Source organism: Sus scrofa, chromosome 2, assembly GCF_054392235.1.
Source record: "Sus scrofa isolate SSC_HxYL_T2T_F1_AM1 chromosome 2, Sscrofa_HxYL_maternal_Yorkshire_Landrace_v2.0, whole genome shotgun sequence".
Lineage (NCBI taxonomy): Eukaryota > Metazoa > Chordata > Mammalia > Artiodactyla > Suidae > Sus > Sus scrofa.
This window is the reverse complement of record NC_139384.1, coordinates 144,438,596-144,452,825: the sequence shown is the minus strand read 5'-3', so window position 1 is coordinate 144,452,825 and position 14,230 is coordinate 144,438,596. Positions and strand designations below refer to the sequence as shown.

At 39.4% G+C, this 14,230-nt stretch overlaps 1 protein-coding gene across 16 annotated transcripts in view; it reads left to right on the top strand.

The window, feature by feature from the left end:
• Nucleotides 1-14,230, top strand: part of RAPGEF6 (Rap guanine nucleotide exchange factor 6) — a 244,827-nt gene that overhangs the window by 16,754 nt on the left and 213,843 nt on the right. For all 16 annotated transcript variants that reach the window (XR_014838754.1, XR_014838756.1, XR_014838755.1 and 13 more), the window contains exon 2: nucleotides 12,072-12,142. Coding sequence is in view for 6 of the 16 variants with exons in the window: in XM_021085411.2 (XP_020941070.2) it covers nucleotides 12,072-12,142 (71 nt within the window). In the remaining 10 variants the exon portion in view is untranslated. The remainder of the gene's footprint in view (nucleotides 1-12,071; nucleotides 12,143-14,230) is intronic.

Sequence of the window (14,230 nt, the reverse complement as noted above, 5' to 3'; positions counted from 1 at the left end):
TTGCTTTTGCTTTAAACAGTCAAGTGTCTTTAATTAGAAAAGAGATTTGTATTTACCCATGTAGTTACCATTTCCAGTTTTCTTCATTCCTTTATGTGGATCCAGACTTCCATCTGGTACTGCTTTCCTCTTGTATGAAGGACTTCTAACATTTTTTTGTGGAGCAGGTCTGCTGGTGATTAAATGATTCAATGTAAAATGAACAATAGTGACAGTTTTTTCTTTTGTGGCTTTAGAGGTGTTGGTAAGTGTTGTCTGGATTGCATTGTTTCTGATTGGAAGTGTGTTGTAATTCTAATTATTGTTCTCAGTGTGTAATTATCTTCTTTCTCTAGCTGCTTTTACAATTTATCATTTTTAAGCAATTTTATTATGGTGTGCTTTGCTGCTGCTGTTGTTGTTGTTGTTTTCCTATTTCTCGTGCTTGCATTTTGCTGAGCTTCTTGGATGTGCCAGTTTATAGTTTTTTGTCAAATATTTTGAGTTCTCTTGTGGCTCAGCAGGTTAAGGATCCAGCATTGGCTTGGGTTACTGCTGTAGCATGGGTTCGATCGCTGACCCAGGAACTTCCACATGCCATGACTGTGGCCAAAAATAGAAAAGCAAAGAGAAAATATGGAAGATTTTCCATCATTTTTCAAATTATTTTTTGTTCTTTGTCTTCCCCAGAGTGACACCAATCATGCTTTTGTTAGTCAGCTTGAAGTTGTTCCTTTATCTCACTGGCTCTGTTTAGAATTTTTTCTGTTTTCTCTCTTTTATTTGTCTTTACTTTTTAAAATTGAAATATTTCCTGCATTGTTAGTTTCATGTGTACAACATAGCGATTCCGTATTTTTGTAGATTATACTCCATTTAAAGTTATTATAAAATGTTGGCTACATTTCCTGCACTGTAAATTACATCTTATTATTATTATTGTTTTATACTTGAGAGTTTGTACCTCTTAGTTCCCTACCTCTGTCTTGCCCCTCTTGCCACTGGTAACCACTGGTTTGTTCTTTATATCTGTCAGTCTGTTTCTGTTTTATTATATGCATTCATTTGTTTAATTTTTTAGATTCTACGTGTAAGTTATAACATAGAATATTTGTCTTTCTGATTTATTTCACTGGGTATAATACCCCAAAGCTCCATCTGTGTTGCTGCTGGTGGCAAAATTTCATTCTTTTTTATGGCTGAGCAGTGTCCCTGTGTGTGCGTGTGTGTGTGTGTGTACACACATACATATGGATACCACATCTTTATCCATTCAGCTTTGGGTCACTTAGTTTGCCTCCATTTCGTGGCTATTGTAGGTAATGCTGCTATGAACATTGGGTGCATGTATCTCTTTGAATTGGTGTTTTCATTTCTTTGGATGTATACCTAGGAATGGAGCTAGCTGATGGATCTTACAGTAGTTCTATTTTTAGTTTTTTTCGAGGACCCTTCATATTGTTTTCCATAATGGCTGCAATTTACATTCCTTTTCTTACTAGGGCTCCCTTTTCTCCACATCCTTGCCAGCATATGTTATTTGTGATCTTTTTGCTGATAGCCATTTTGACAGGAGTGAGATGGTATATATTTGTGGTTTTGGTTTGCATATTTCTGATGATTGACAATGTTGAGCATCTTTTCATATGTTTGTTAAACATCTGTTTGTCTTCTTTGGAAATAAGTTTTTCATGTCTTTGGCCCATTTTCCAATTGGGTTATTTCTTTGATACTGAATTGTATAAGCTGTTTATATATTTTGGGTATTAACTCCTTGTTGGTATTATCATTTGCAAATATGTTCTTCTATTCAGTAGTAGATGGTCTTCATTTTGTTGATGGTTTCCTTTGCTGTTCAAAGCTTCTATGTTTAATTAGATTCCATTTGTTTATTTTTGCTTTTGTTCTGTTGCCTTAGCAAATAGGCTGAAAACAATTATTGCTTATGATTTATGTCAGAGTGTTCTGCTTATGCTCTCTTCTTGGAGTTTATGGTTTCAGGTCTTATATTTTAGGTCTTTAATCCATTTTGAATTTACTTTTGTATATGGTATGAGGAATTGTTCTAATCTCATTCTTTTAAATGTAGCTGTCAGTTTTCCCAGCATGACTTATTGAGATTATCTTTTCCCCATTGTATATTCTTGCCTCCTTTGACATAGGTAAATTGACCATGGTATGTGGATTTTATTTCTGGGCCTTCTATTGCATTTCATTGATCTATGTGTCTTTTTTTTTTTTTTTTTTTTTTTTTTGAGCCAGTTTAATACGGCTTTGATTACTGTTGCTTTGTAGTGTGGTCTAGAAGGAAAGCCAGAAAGCATGATACCTCAGGCTTTGTTCTTTTTTCTCAAATTGCTTTGGCTCTTCGGGTTCTTTTGTGGTTCCATATAAATTTTAGGATTTTTTTGTTCTAGTTCTGTGAAAAATATCATGGGTATTTTAATAGGGATTGCATTAAATCTGTCAATTGGATAATATGAACATTTTATTTAACAGTATCCTTCCAGTCCATGATATCTTTCCATTTCTTTGTATCATCTGCAGTTTCCTTTATCGTTGTTATATACTTTTCAGCATATGGGTCTTTTACTTCTTTGCTTAAGTTTTTTCTTAGATATTTTATTCTTTTTCATGCACTTTCAAATGCCATTGTTTTCTTTTTTTCCTCTTTCTCATAGTTCATTATTAGGGTATAGAAAAGCAAAAGATTTCTGTATGTTAATATTGTATCCTGCGGCTTTACTGATTTCATTTACTGTAATAGTTTTTTGGTGGCGACTTTAGGGTTTCTATATGAAGTATTGTGTCATCTGCAGACAGTGACTGTTTTACTTCTTCCTTTCCAATTTAAGTGCCTTTTATTTCTTTTTTGTTGTTTAGTCACTGTGGCTAAGACTTGCAATACTTGTTAGATAGAAGTGGCAATATGTGCTGGAGCATAGCCGTGAGGACTTCGCCGCTCCTGACCTTGGCATCTTCATCCCACAGGGGAGTAGAGCTGGAGCATGAGGGACCAGAGTGGGCACCCAGTGTAGGTCGAGGTACACATTGGATGGCCTAGCACTCCAGAGTTCCAGACCAATGTTGTCTGATCTGCCGTCTCCATCAGTGCCAATAATGGTTGCCTTCACCCTGTCTAGATGCAGTGTTGGGTCTGAGCCCGCTCTGTCTGCCACAACTGCATACTCTCCCTGGCCGTGGTAGCCTTTGCTCTCATGGGAAGCTGTGCGGTGGAGCAAGAGGGGCTGAAGCAGCACTCAGCATGGGTAAGGGTGCACGCAGGGCAGGTGCAAGAAGCCAGCTAGAGTCCTTGGTATCTTCAGTTGCTTTCTCCACCTTGTTTTGTCTATTTTTAGGGCTGCACCCAGGGCATATGGAAATTCCCAGGCTAGGGGTCAAATCAGAGCTATAGCTGCCGGCCTATGCTGCAACCACAGCAACGTCAGATCCAAGCTGTGTCTGGCTTATGGCAACGCCAGATCCTCAACCCACTGAGTGAGGCCAGGGTTCAAACCTGCGTCCTCATGGATTCTAGTCAGATTCGTTTCTGCCAAGCCGTGATGGGAACTCTCCTCCACCTTGTTTTTAGATCAAACAAGCATGTGCTTGCTCATCAATGGCGGAATATAAGGTTTCAAAACTGCTTTTCTAGTCCCACTTATCTTTACACCAGCCAAGAGGACGTTTCGTCCTGGTGGTAGACTGCAGTGCTAGATTTCTCATTATGTGGTTCAAATCCCTCACTCGTTGGGGAGGATCTCTGAGCCCATGCACTCGCCCTCTTAGGCTTGTCCCTTCCTAGGGGTGCAGGTCGTGACCTCATTGCTTTTCTTCCGTTCTTACCTGACTTCATGTGGATCTTTGTTTACAGTTTTGGTTATATAAGAGTCTTTCTGCTAGTTTCCAGTTTGATTTCAGTGAGAATTGCTCCACCTATAGATGTATTTTCTGAGGTGTTTGTGGGGGAGGTGAGCTCAGTATACTCCTACTTAGCCATCTTGATCTTCTTCCCTGATGTGTTTTATGTTTTCATTTCTATTTTTGTGTCTTAAGTTTTTTTTTTTGGTCTTTTTGCTATTTCTTAGGCTACTCCCACGGCATATGGAGGTTCCCAGGCTAGGGGTCGAATCGGAGCTGTAACCACCGGCTTACACCAGAGCCACAGCAACATGGGATCCGAGCCGTGTCTGCAACCTACACCACAGCTCACGGCAACGCCGGATCGTTAACCCACTGAGCAAGGGCAGGGACCGAACCTGCAACCTCATGGTTCCTAGTCGGATTCGTTAACCACTGTGCCACGACGGGAACTCCCTGTGTCTTAAGTTTTTAAATCTTTTCTTCCACAGTGATCTAATATGCCATTTATCCCATCCAATGTATTTTACATACCAGATATTGTTATTTTCTTATCTGGATTTTTTTTTAATGTCTCTTCTTAAATGGTTAATCTTTTCTCTGTTTTCTTGAACATAAGAAATATAATTGGAGTAAGTTTTTAAGTATATATTTTTTAAAACTATGTTCTCTGACAATTACCAAGTTGGTTTTGATTGATTTTTTCCCCCTCATTATGGGTCATTTTGCTTGCTGGGTAACTTTTGATCGAACACCAGAAATTAACCTTTTTACCTACTGGATATTTTTAAATTTCCTGTAAATATTCCTCTGAGACACAAGTAATTTGGGAATCATTTGATCCTTTAGGGGGCTGTTTTTTTGAGCTATGCTATTAATGTAGCACCCAAGTAGCATTTAGTGTAGTGTTAATTTTGTCCCAATATTGAATCCAAAGCCTTCTGAGTACTCTACTAAGTGCATTCTGAATTTTGAGATATCCCATTCTCCCTGGTGGGAATAGTAACTCTTCTGTGCCTGTGTGAGTTTTGGGTATTGTTCCCTCTAATCCAGAAAGTTTAAACCTCAGAACTGTTGACGTTTTGGCACAGAGAATCCTTTGTTTTGGGGCCTTGTCCTGTGAATCACAGGATGTTTAACAGCATCTCTGATTTATAGTCACTTGATGCTAGTAGTACCCCGTTGCCCTTCCAAGAATTTTGACAACCCCAAATGTCTCCAGACATCACTGTGTCACCCCGGGGGCAAAATCAGTCTTGATTCAGGACCACTGCTCTAATCCTTTTAGATGGCTCTTTCCCTGACTTCAGGTTATTTCTTCATGTGCATGGAATCATCAGTAGGCAACCTAAGTTTCAAGCGAGGCTCTCTGTAAGTTTTCAGAACATTGTTTCTTTGTAGTATGTATCGTTTCTATTCTTCGCAAACTTGAGCTACCTTCTCCTCAGGTAGCCAGCTACTTTTCCTTAAGATGCCACTAGACAGCAGGATGTGATAATTACATGAATCACCTCATTTGTGTCCTTTTTGTCAAGTGTCACTACCTTTTTTTCTGATGTGTTACCTCTTTAAAAATGTTGTTTCACATATTTATTATGATTTTTAGCTGTTTTAGGTAGAAGATAAATCCAGTCCCTCTTATTCCATCTTGAATGAAAGCCGAAGTCTCAACAATTTGTCTTTTACTTTGGAGAGGATGTCTTGCAATGCTTCTGGTCACTACAACCTTAAGAACATTAAAGTGGCAGATCTTTGAACCTTCAATAGAGTTTATTTCTCACTTTCTGGGTTATGCGTGGGTTACCAGGGACTCCAGGGTACCAGTCACCTCTTGCTCATTCTTGTGTTCATTCTTCCCAGTCAGCAGGATACGTATGTAATGTGTCAGGTTGTCTAGATGTCTTAAGATTATATTATGACTGAGACTGGGAGAGTTAAAATGGCCCTTAATTAAAACTGTAAGTTAATATTGTCCTACACAGTTGCGAACTGTTTATGTACTTTTTACTTTAGTAATTGGAGTGGAAAATAATAAATTCACCGAATCAGTACTTGAGGCTTTATTTTTATTTTTTTATTTTTTTGTCTTTTGTTGTTGTTGCTATTTCTTGGGCCGCTCCCACGGCATATGGAGGTTCCCAGGCTAGGGGTCGAATCGGAGCTGTAGCCACCGGCCTACGCCAGAGCCACAGCAACGCGGGATCCGAGCCGCGTCTGCAACCTACACCACAGCTCACAGCAACGCCGGATCGTTAACCCACTGAGCGAGGGCAGGGACCGAACCCGCAACCTCATGGTTCCTAGTCGGATTCGTTAACTACTGCGCCACGACGGGAACTCCTTGAGGCTTTATTAATTAGTTTCAGCAACATTATGTCTGGGACTGAAGCTACTATACCCAAGGCTAAAATCTGGTTAAGTGTGTGGCAGTCTGTGGTCATTTTTTAGTATCCATGTTCTTTCTGCAGATGATACATGAGGACTGTCACCCCTGCATATTTTAAGTCTTTACTGACAGCACCAGGCCTTTGCCTCTTTGGAAAAGCAATATTGTCTTTCATTTACCGTCTTGTTCTGGGGAATTGAGCAGTTTCAGAGGTTTCCACTTGGCTTTTTCTACTGTGACAAGTTTTTATCACATAGATCATGGATCCTTTGTAGGGATTATTCTTACTGCCAAGTATATAAATTCTATCTCTAAACTTGGGTGGTGGAGCTCTCTCTTAGGTGAGTCTGTAGGCTCTTTTGCCAGAGCTCTATTTACTACCTCAGTTCAGAAGGTTTTGGCTAGGAGGTGGTTTCTTCTGCCCCCCAGAACCTCAACTTGGATCATTCTCGTAGTTCCATTCAGTTGATAGCTGGCCTGGTCTAAGACAGAATCACTTATCTGGTGCCTGGGTGCTCTTCCATGTGGGCTTTCTGTCTCAATGAGGCTATTTTGGGCTTGATCACAGCATTGGTGATCTCAATGTATTTGAATCTTAAAAGGTACACAACCTCACATGTGCCACATTCTTTGGGTCAGAACAAATTCAGGACCAGTCGAGATCTAGATTGCAGTTATTGATGAGGGAGTGACAAATCCCACTGCAAAAAGGTATATGAGATAAGAAATACCATTGTAGGAGTTCCCTGGTGGCTCAGAAGGTTAGGGACCTGGTGTTGTCACTGCTGTAGCTCTGGTTCTCTGCTGTGGTGTGGGTTTGATCCCTGGCCTGAGCCATCAGGGAACTCCTACAATGATATTTCTTATCTCATATACTTACTCCTCTTTTAGCAGAGGTGTGTGTGGTCATTGAATCTATCGTAGTTAATTGCAGTTATAATCTTTAGAATCAGAGATTATTGTTGTTTTTCTTAGAGTTTCTTTCTTAGCATATTAGGAAACAAGTTATCTTACGTGTCTTTTCTTTTTCTTCTATCTGCCTTTTAAAAAGTTGCACTGAGAGGATAGTGTTTGGGAAAAGTCTTGCCTGGTATAAAGGCATTATTCCTTATAGGACCAAAGAGGTACATTTTATGTTGCGAATTAATTTTTTATTTTTTATTTTTCTGCTTTTTAGGGCCGCACCTGCAGCACATGGAAGTTCCCAGGCTAGGGCTTGAAATGGAGCTTCAGCTGCCGGCCTGTGTCACAGCCACAGCAATGTGGGATCTGAGCTGTGTTTGTGACTTAAACACACAGCTCAAGGCAGTACCAGATCCTTAACCCATGGAGGCCAGGGATCGAACCCACATCCTCATGGATCCTAGTTGGTTTTGTTAGCAGTGAGCCATGACAGGAATTCCCTGTATTGGGAATTTAAGCTGCATTGTAATCACTATGCACCACCATTCTGTGGTAAAATAAAATACTCTTTTCATTCAGCAATGTTCTCTGCTCCCACATTCTCCTCTTGCTTTGTCATTGCTTTTAGCTTAGGTTTTATTATATTACTATACTATGCTAACATGATTTTTGAATACCTGGATGAGGGCTGGAGAAAGGTTCCCCAGCTCTTTTACAGAATGAACATCTATTTTGTTTAGTGGTGTATTAGTATCACCTTGAATCTCTAAAAATATTTTTTTTTTTTCTTTTTACTGGCATGTGGAAGTTCCCAGGCTAGGGGTTAAATCTGAGCTGCAGCTGAGGCCTATATCACACCCATAGCAACCTTGAATTCCAGCCATATCAGTGATGTATGGCATAGCTTTTGGCAGCATCAGATTCGAAACCCACTAAATGAGGCTAGAAATGGAACACACATCCTCGTGGAGACTACACTGTGTTCTTAACCCCCTAGCCATGATAGGAAGTCTGGAGAAGAAATTTTTCTACTTTTTAAAAATTTTTAATAAAGTATAGTGGGTTGAAGTTCCTGTCATGGCTCAGCAGCTAACAAACCCAACTAGCATCCATTAGGACAAGAGTTTGATCCCTGGCCTGGCTCAGTGGGTTGAGGATCCAGTGTTGCTGTGAGCTCTGGGGTAGGTTGCAGACGCGGCTTGAATCCCGAGTTGCTGGGGCTCTGGCATAGGGCAGTGGCTGCAGCTCTGATTGGATCCGTAGCCTAGGAACCTGTATATGCTGCGAGTGCAGCCCTAAAGAGACAAAAAAAGATAAAACTATAGTGAATTTACAGTGTTGTGCCAATTGCAGCTGTACCGCAGTGACTCAGTCATGCATATATGTCTGTGTATGCCTATATGTATTATATATGACATATATGTATATACACACATGTTCATTTTTAAAATATTATTTTCCAGGAGTTGCCGTCATGGCTCAGTGGTTAACGAATCCGACTAGGGAACATGAGGTTGCCGGTTCAATCCCTGGCCTTGCTCAGTGGGTTAAGGGTCCGGCGTTGCCGTGAGCTATGGTATAGGTTTCAGATGCTGCTCGGATTCCACATTGCTGTGACTCTGGTGTAGACCGGTGGCTCTAGCTCCGTTTTGACTCCTAGCCTGGGAACCTCCATATGCCGCAGGAGCGGCCAAAGCAAGAAATGGCAGAAAGACAAATATTATTTTCTGTCATGTTGTATTCCAGGAGATTGGATATAATAGTTCCCTGTGTTATACAGTAAGATGTTATTGCCTATCCATTCTAAAAGTAATAGTTCGCATCTACTAATCCCAAATTCACAGTCCATCCCACTCCTTTCCTCCTCCCCCTTGGCAACCACAAATCTATTCTCCATGTCTGTGAGTCTGTTTCTGTTCTGTAGATAGGTTCCTTTGTGACATATTTTAGATTCCACATGTAAGTCATCAATCATATGGTATTCGTCTTTCTCTTTCTGATTTATACCACTTAGTATGGGAGTCTTTGGTTCCATCCATGTTGCTGCACATGGCATTGTTTTTTCTTTTTATGGCTGAGTAGTATTCCATTTTATATATGCAGCACATCTTCTTAATCAGTTCATCTGTTGATGGACATTTAGGTTGTTTCCATGTCTTGGCTATTGTGAATTGTGCTGCAGTGAAAAAAGGGGGCATGGGGTACCTATCTTTTCAAATGAAAGGTTTTTCTGGATATATGCCCAGGATTGGGATTGCTGGGTCATGTGGTAGTTCTACATTTAGTTTTCTGAGGAATCTCCATGCTATTTTCCATGGTGGTTGTACCACTTCACATTCCCACCAATAGTGAAGGAGGGCTCCCCTTTTTCTATACCCTCTCCAGCATTTGTTATTTGTAGACTTATTAGTGATGCCCATTTTAACAGATGTGAGGTGGTACCTCATTGTAGTTTTGATTTCACCTCTCTAATAATTGGTGATTTGAGCATTTTTTCGTGTGCCTACTGGCCATCCCTATTTCTACCTTGGGGAAATGTCTATTTAGGTCTTCTGCCCATTTTTTGATTGGATTGTTTGTTTTTTGTTGTTGTTGAGTTGTATGAGTTGTTTGTATATTTTGGAGATTAAGCCCTTGTCAGTTGCATCGTTTTCAACTATTTTCTCCCATTCTGTAGGTTGTCTTTTCATTTTGTTTATGGTTTCCTTTGCTGTTCAAAGTTTTGTGAGTTTGATTAGGTTCCATTTGTTATTTTTGTTTTCATTTCTATTGCCTGGGAAGACTGACCTAAGAAAACATTTGTATGGTTGACGTTAGAGAATGTTTTTTTTTTTTTGTTTTTTTGTTTTTTTGTTTTGTTGTTTTTTTGCTATTTCTTGGGCCGCTCCCGCGGCATATGGAGTTTCCCAGGCTAGGGGTCTAATCGGAGCTGTAGCTACTGGCCTACGCCAGAGCCACAGCAACGTGGGATCCAAGCCGCGTCTGCAACCTACACCACAGCTCACGGCAACGCCGGATCGTCAACCCACTGAGCAAGGGCAGGGACCGAACCCGCAACCTCATGGTTCCTAGTCGGATTTGTTAACCACTGCGCCACGATGGGAACTCCGAGAATGTTTTTTTATCTATGTTCTCTTGTGGGAGTTTAATGGTGTCTTATCTTTTTTTTTTTTTGGTCTTTCTTAGGGCTGCACCTGAGGCACATGGAGGTTCCCAGGCTTGGGGTCAAATCGGAGCTGTAGCCACCAGCCTATGCCACAGCCACATGGGATCTGAGCCGCGTCTGCAGCCTCCACCACAGCTCATGGCAATGCGGATCCTTAACCCACTGAGCGAGGCCAGGGATTGAACCTGGAACATCATGGTTCCTAGTTGGATTCATTAACCACTGAACCATGACGGGAACTCCAGTGTCTTGTTTTATATTGAAGTCTAGGCAATTTTGAGTTTATTTTTGTGCATGGTCTGAGGATGTGTTCTAGTTTCATTGATTTACATGCAGCTGTCCAGTTTTGCCAGCACCACTTGCTGAAGAGACTGTCTTTTTCCCACTTTATATTCTTGCCTCCTTTGTTGAAGATTAATTGACCATAGGTGTCTGGGTTTTTTCCTGGGGTCTCTCTTCTATTCCATTGATCTGTATGACTGTTTTTGAACCAATACCACACTTTCGTGATTTCTGTAGCTTTGTAATATTGTCTGAAGTCTGAGAGAGTTATGCTTCCTGCTATGGTTTTTTTCTTTCAGGATTGCTTTGGTAATTCTGGCTGTTTTATGGTTGGATATAAATATTTAGATTATTTTTAATTCTGTGAAAAACATCATGGGTAATTTGATAGGGATGGCATCAAATATGTAGATTGTTATGGGTATTATGGTAGTATGTTTTGGGTAGTATTTAGTAGTAATATTTTAAAAATATTCAAAAATATGAATTAGAACATATTAGAACATGCTCCAGTTCAGGAGCATGGAATATTTTCCCATTTCTTTGAATTGTTTTTAATTTCCTTGATTAATGTTTTATAGTTCTCATTGTATAAGTCTTTCACCTCCTTGTTCAGGTTTATTCCTGGGGGTTTTGTTTATTTTTGTGAGATATTAAAGTTTGTTTTTTTTTTTTTTTTTTTTTTTTTTTTTTTACATTCCTTTTCTGATACTTAATTGTTCCTAATCAGAAATGCAACTGATTTTTGAATGTTAATCTTGTATCCGGCTGCTTTGCTGAATTTGTTGATGAGATCCAGTAGTTTTTGTGTGGAGTCCTTATTAGAGTTTTCTATATATAGTATCATGCATCTGCATAGAGTAATAATTTTACAATTTTTTTCTGCGTCTGTTGAGATGATCATTTGGTTTTTGACTTTGTTAGTGTAGTGTATTATGTTGATTGATTTGCGTATGTTGAACCATCCTTGTAAACGTGGGATGGCTCCCTCTTGGTCATGGTGTATGATCTTTTTTATGTGTTGTTGGTTTGGTTTGCTAAAATGTTGAGAATTTAAAACAGATTTTTTAAAAAGTTATGTTTTAGGAGGAATATTGAACTGAGGTCAGCTAGGATGCTTAAAGGTCTGGAACCTGCAAATATTAAGACTGTTAGCTGGAGATAAAAGGAAGACTTAAAAGATACGAAACTGTTTTCAAATACTTTGGAAGTCACTGAAGAAGAAAGATAGCATCTGTTTAGAAATGAAATAGATTTTCACGTGAAGTAATGAGTTTTTGATTCCTGGAATTGTTTGAGTAGAGATTGTCAGCAGTGCTGAGGAGAAATTCCTGCTTCTCAGGAATTTCAGATATGTTCTAATTCATAGATTTTGTGATCTTTATAGTTAACATTTGTGACATAAATCCTTGTTTGCTTAAAATCAGAGTTATTGGATGTCATATTTTTTAAAGTATATTTGAAAATTAATTGGAAATATTTTCTATCCTACAGGACTTAAATATTATTTATTCCTATCTTCATGGAATGGAAATATTATCAAATCTCAGGGAACATCAGCTTAGGTAAGTGTGATGCTGTGTTTAAGAGAATGCGGAGGAGTTATTCAAATGAGCTTAGACAGACAGTTGCAGGGACCAGATCATTTAGGGGCTTTTTGTAGGATAAGCAGAGAAATTGGCCTTCCTCATCCCAGGCTTTCTTAGCAGTGGAACCTTGAGCAAGTCTTACATCCAAGTTGTGATTTTATCTTCCATAAAATACAGATAATAAGATTACTTTTGATACAGCCTTTGGAGGATTCAATGAGAATATTTAAACCGAAGCAAAGTGCTCACTGTGTGCCAGCCAATGAAAACAACTTTTCTGGGAGTTCCCATTGTGGCTCAGCAGAAATGAACCTGAGTAGTATCCATAAGTATGCGGGTTCAGTCCCTGGTCCCACTGAGTGGATTAAGGATCCAGCATTGCCATGAGCTGTGCTGTAGGTGGCTCGGATCTGGCTTTGCTGTGGCTGTGGCATAGGCCAGCAGCTGCAGCTCTGATTTGATCCCTAGCATCAGTAATTCCATTATGCCACAGTTCATGAAGTCCTAAAAAGCAAAAAAAAAAAAAAAAAATTATTAATTTTTATATTAAATTTATATTAATATTTATTATGCCAGAAGCTTAAGATGGGTATGGTGTGATGTAGTTTCATATAACGTGGAAGAAGCAGGACTCTTCTGGTATAGGCTTCCATGGACAGTATCCATCATAAACTTTCTGAACCTCATTTTTCTATTCTGTTAAGTGAATTTTGTTTCCTGCTACCTTACTCATTGTGTTATATTTGTAAAAACACTTTGGAGTGCTATAAAGCACTAACTGTTAAAACTTTGCATAATGTTTTAATTAAAATGTGTTTTTCTTCCATGACCAGCTTAACCATCACTTTTTCTGGCTGTCCTTTAAGTTTCTGGCTATGGAACAGATTGTTTTGGCTTTATTATTTTCTGTTTTCTGTGTAACATAATTCAGATGTTAATATATGTAAAAGAAGTATATGCCAAGAAGAAAGAAAAAATACTGAAAACTATAGAGTGTTAATAAAAGTATTTTTGTTTTTTTTTCTTTTAGGGGCTCAGCTGCAGCATATGGAAGTTCTCAGTCAAGGGGTTGAATTGGAACTGCAGCTGCTGGCCTATGCCACAGCAACATGGGATCCAAGCCTTGTCTTTGACCACATCTCATAGCAAAGCTGGATCCTTAACTCACTGAGCTAGGCCAGGAATCGAACCCACATTTTCACGGATACTAGTTGGGTTCATTTCTGCTGAGCCACAAAGGGAGCTCCCATGATAAAAATATTTTTAAATGCAAGCACATTTATATTCAGCAGATTGTGCCTGCGTGCATGTGTGCACATGTGTATGCCTTTGCCATCAGTAACTGTTCTTTACCATTCAGTAGAAAATCAGACAGATTATATTTTTTCACAGTAAAAAAGAACATTATTGGAGTTCCATCTTAGGCATAGCAGCTTAAGGATCTGGCCTTGTCTCTGGTTGCATGGGTTTGATCCATGGCTCGGCACAGTGGATTAAGGATCTGCCCTTGTTGCAGCAGTGGTGTAGGTTGCAGCTGTGGCTCAGATTCTTTTGCTGGCCCAGGAATCGATATGTTGCAGGTGTGACCATTAAAAAAAAAAATTAAAAAATAAAAAGAGCATTATTTACTTTTAGCTCATAGGTTATATAATGTACGTAGGAGTATTACATTTATTGGCCTTTAAAATTAGCTATTATTATTTTTGAAAATGTTAGCTGTTACTGTTTTTGAAAATATTTATTGGAGTTCCTGTCATGGCGCAGTGGTTAATGAATCTGACTAGGGACCATGAGGTTGCGGGTTTGATCCCTGGCCTTGCTCAGCGGATTAAGGATCCAGCGTTGCCGTGAGCTGTGGTGTAGGTTGCAGATGCGGCTTGGATCTGGCATTGATGTGGCTCTGGTGTAGGCTGGTGGCTACAGCTCCAATTACACCCCTAGCCTGGGAATGTCCATGTGCCATGGGAGTAGCCCTGGAAAAGGCAAAAAGGAAAAAAAAAAAGGAAAGAAAATATTTATTGCCTTTAATGTATGTATTTTTAAACTCTAGTGAAAATTTGTTTA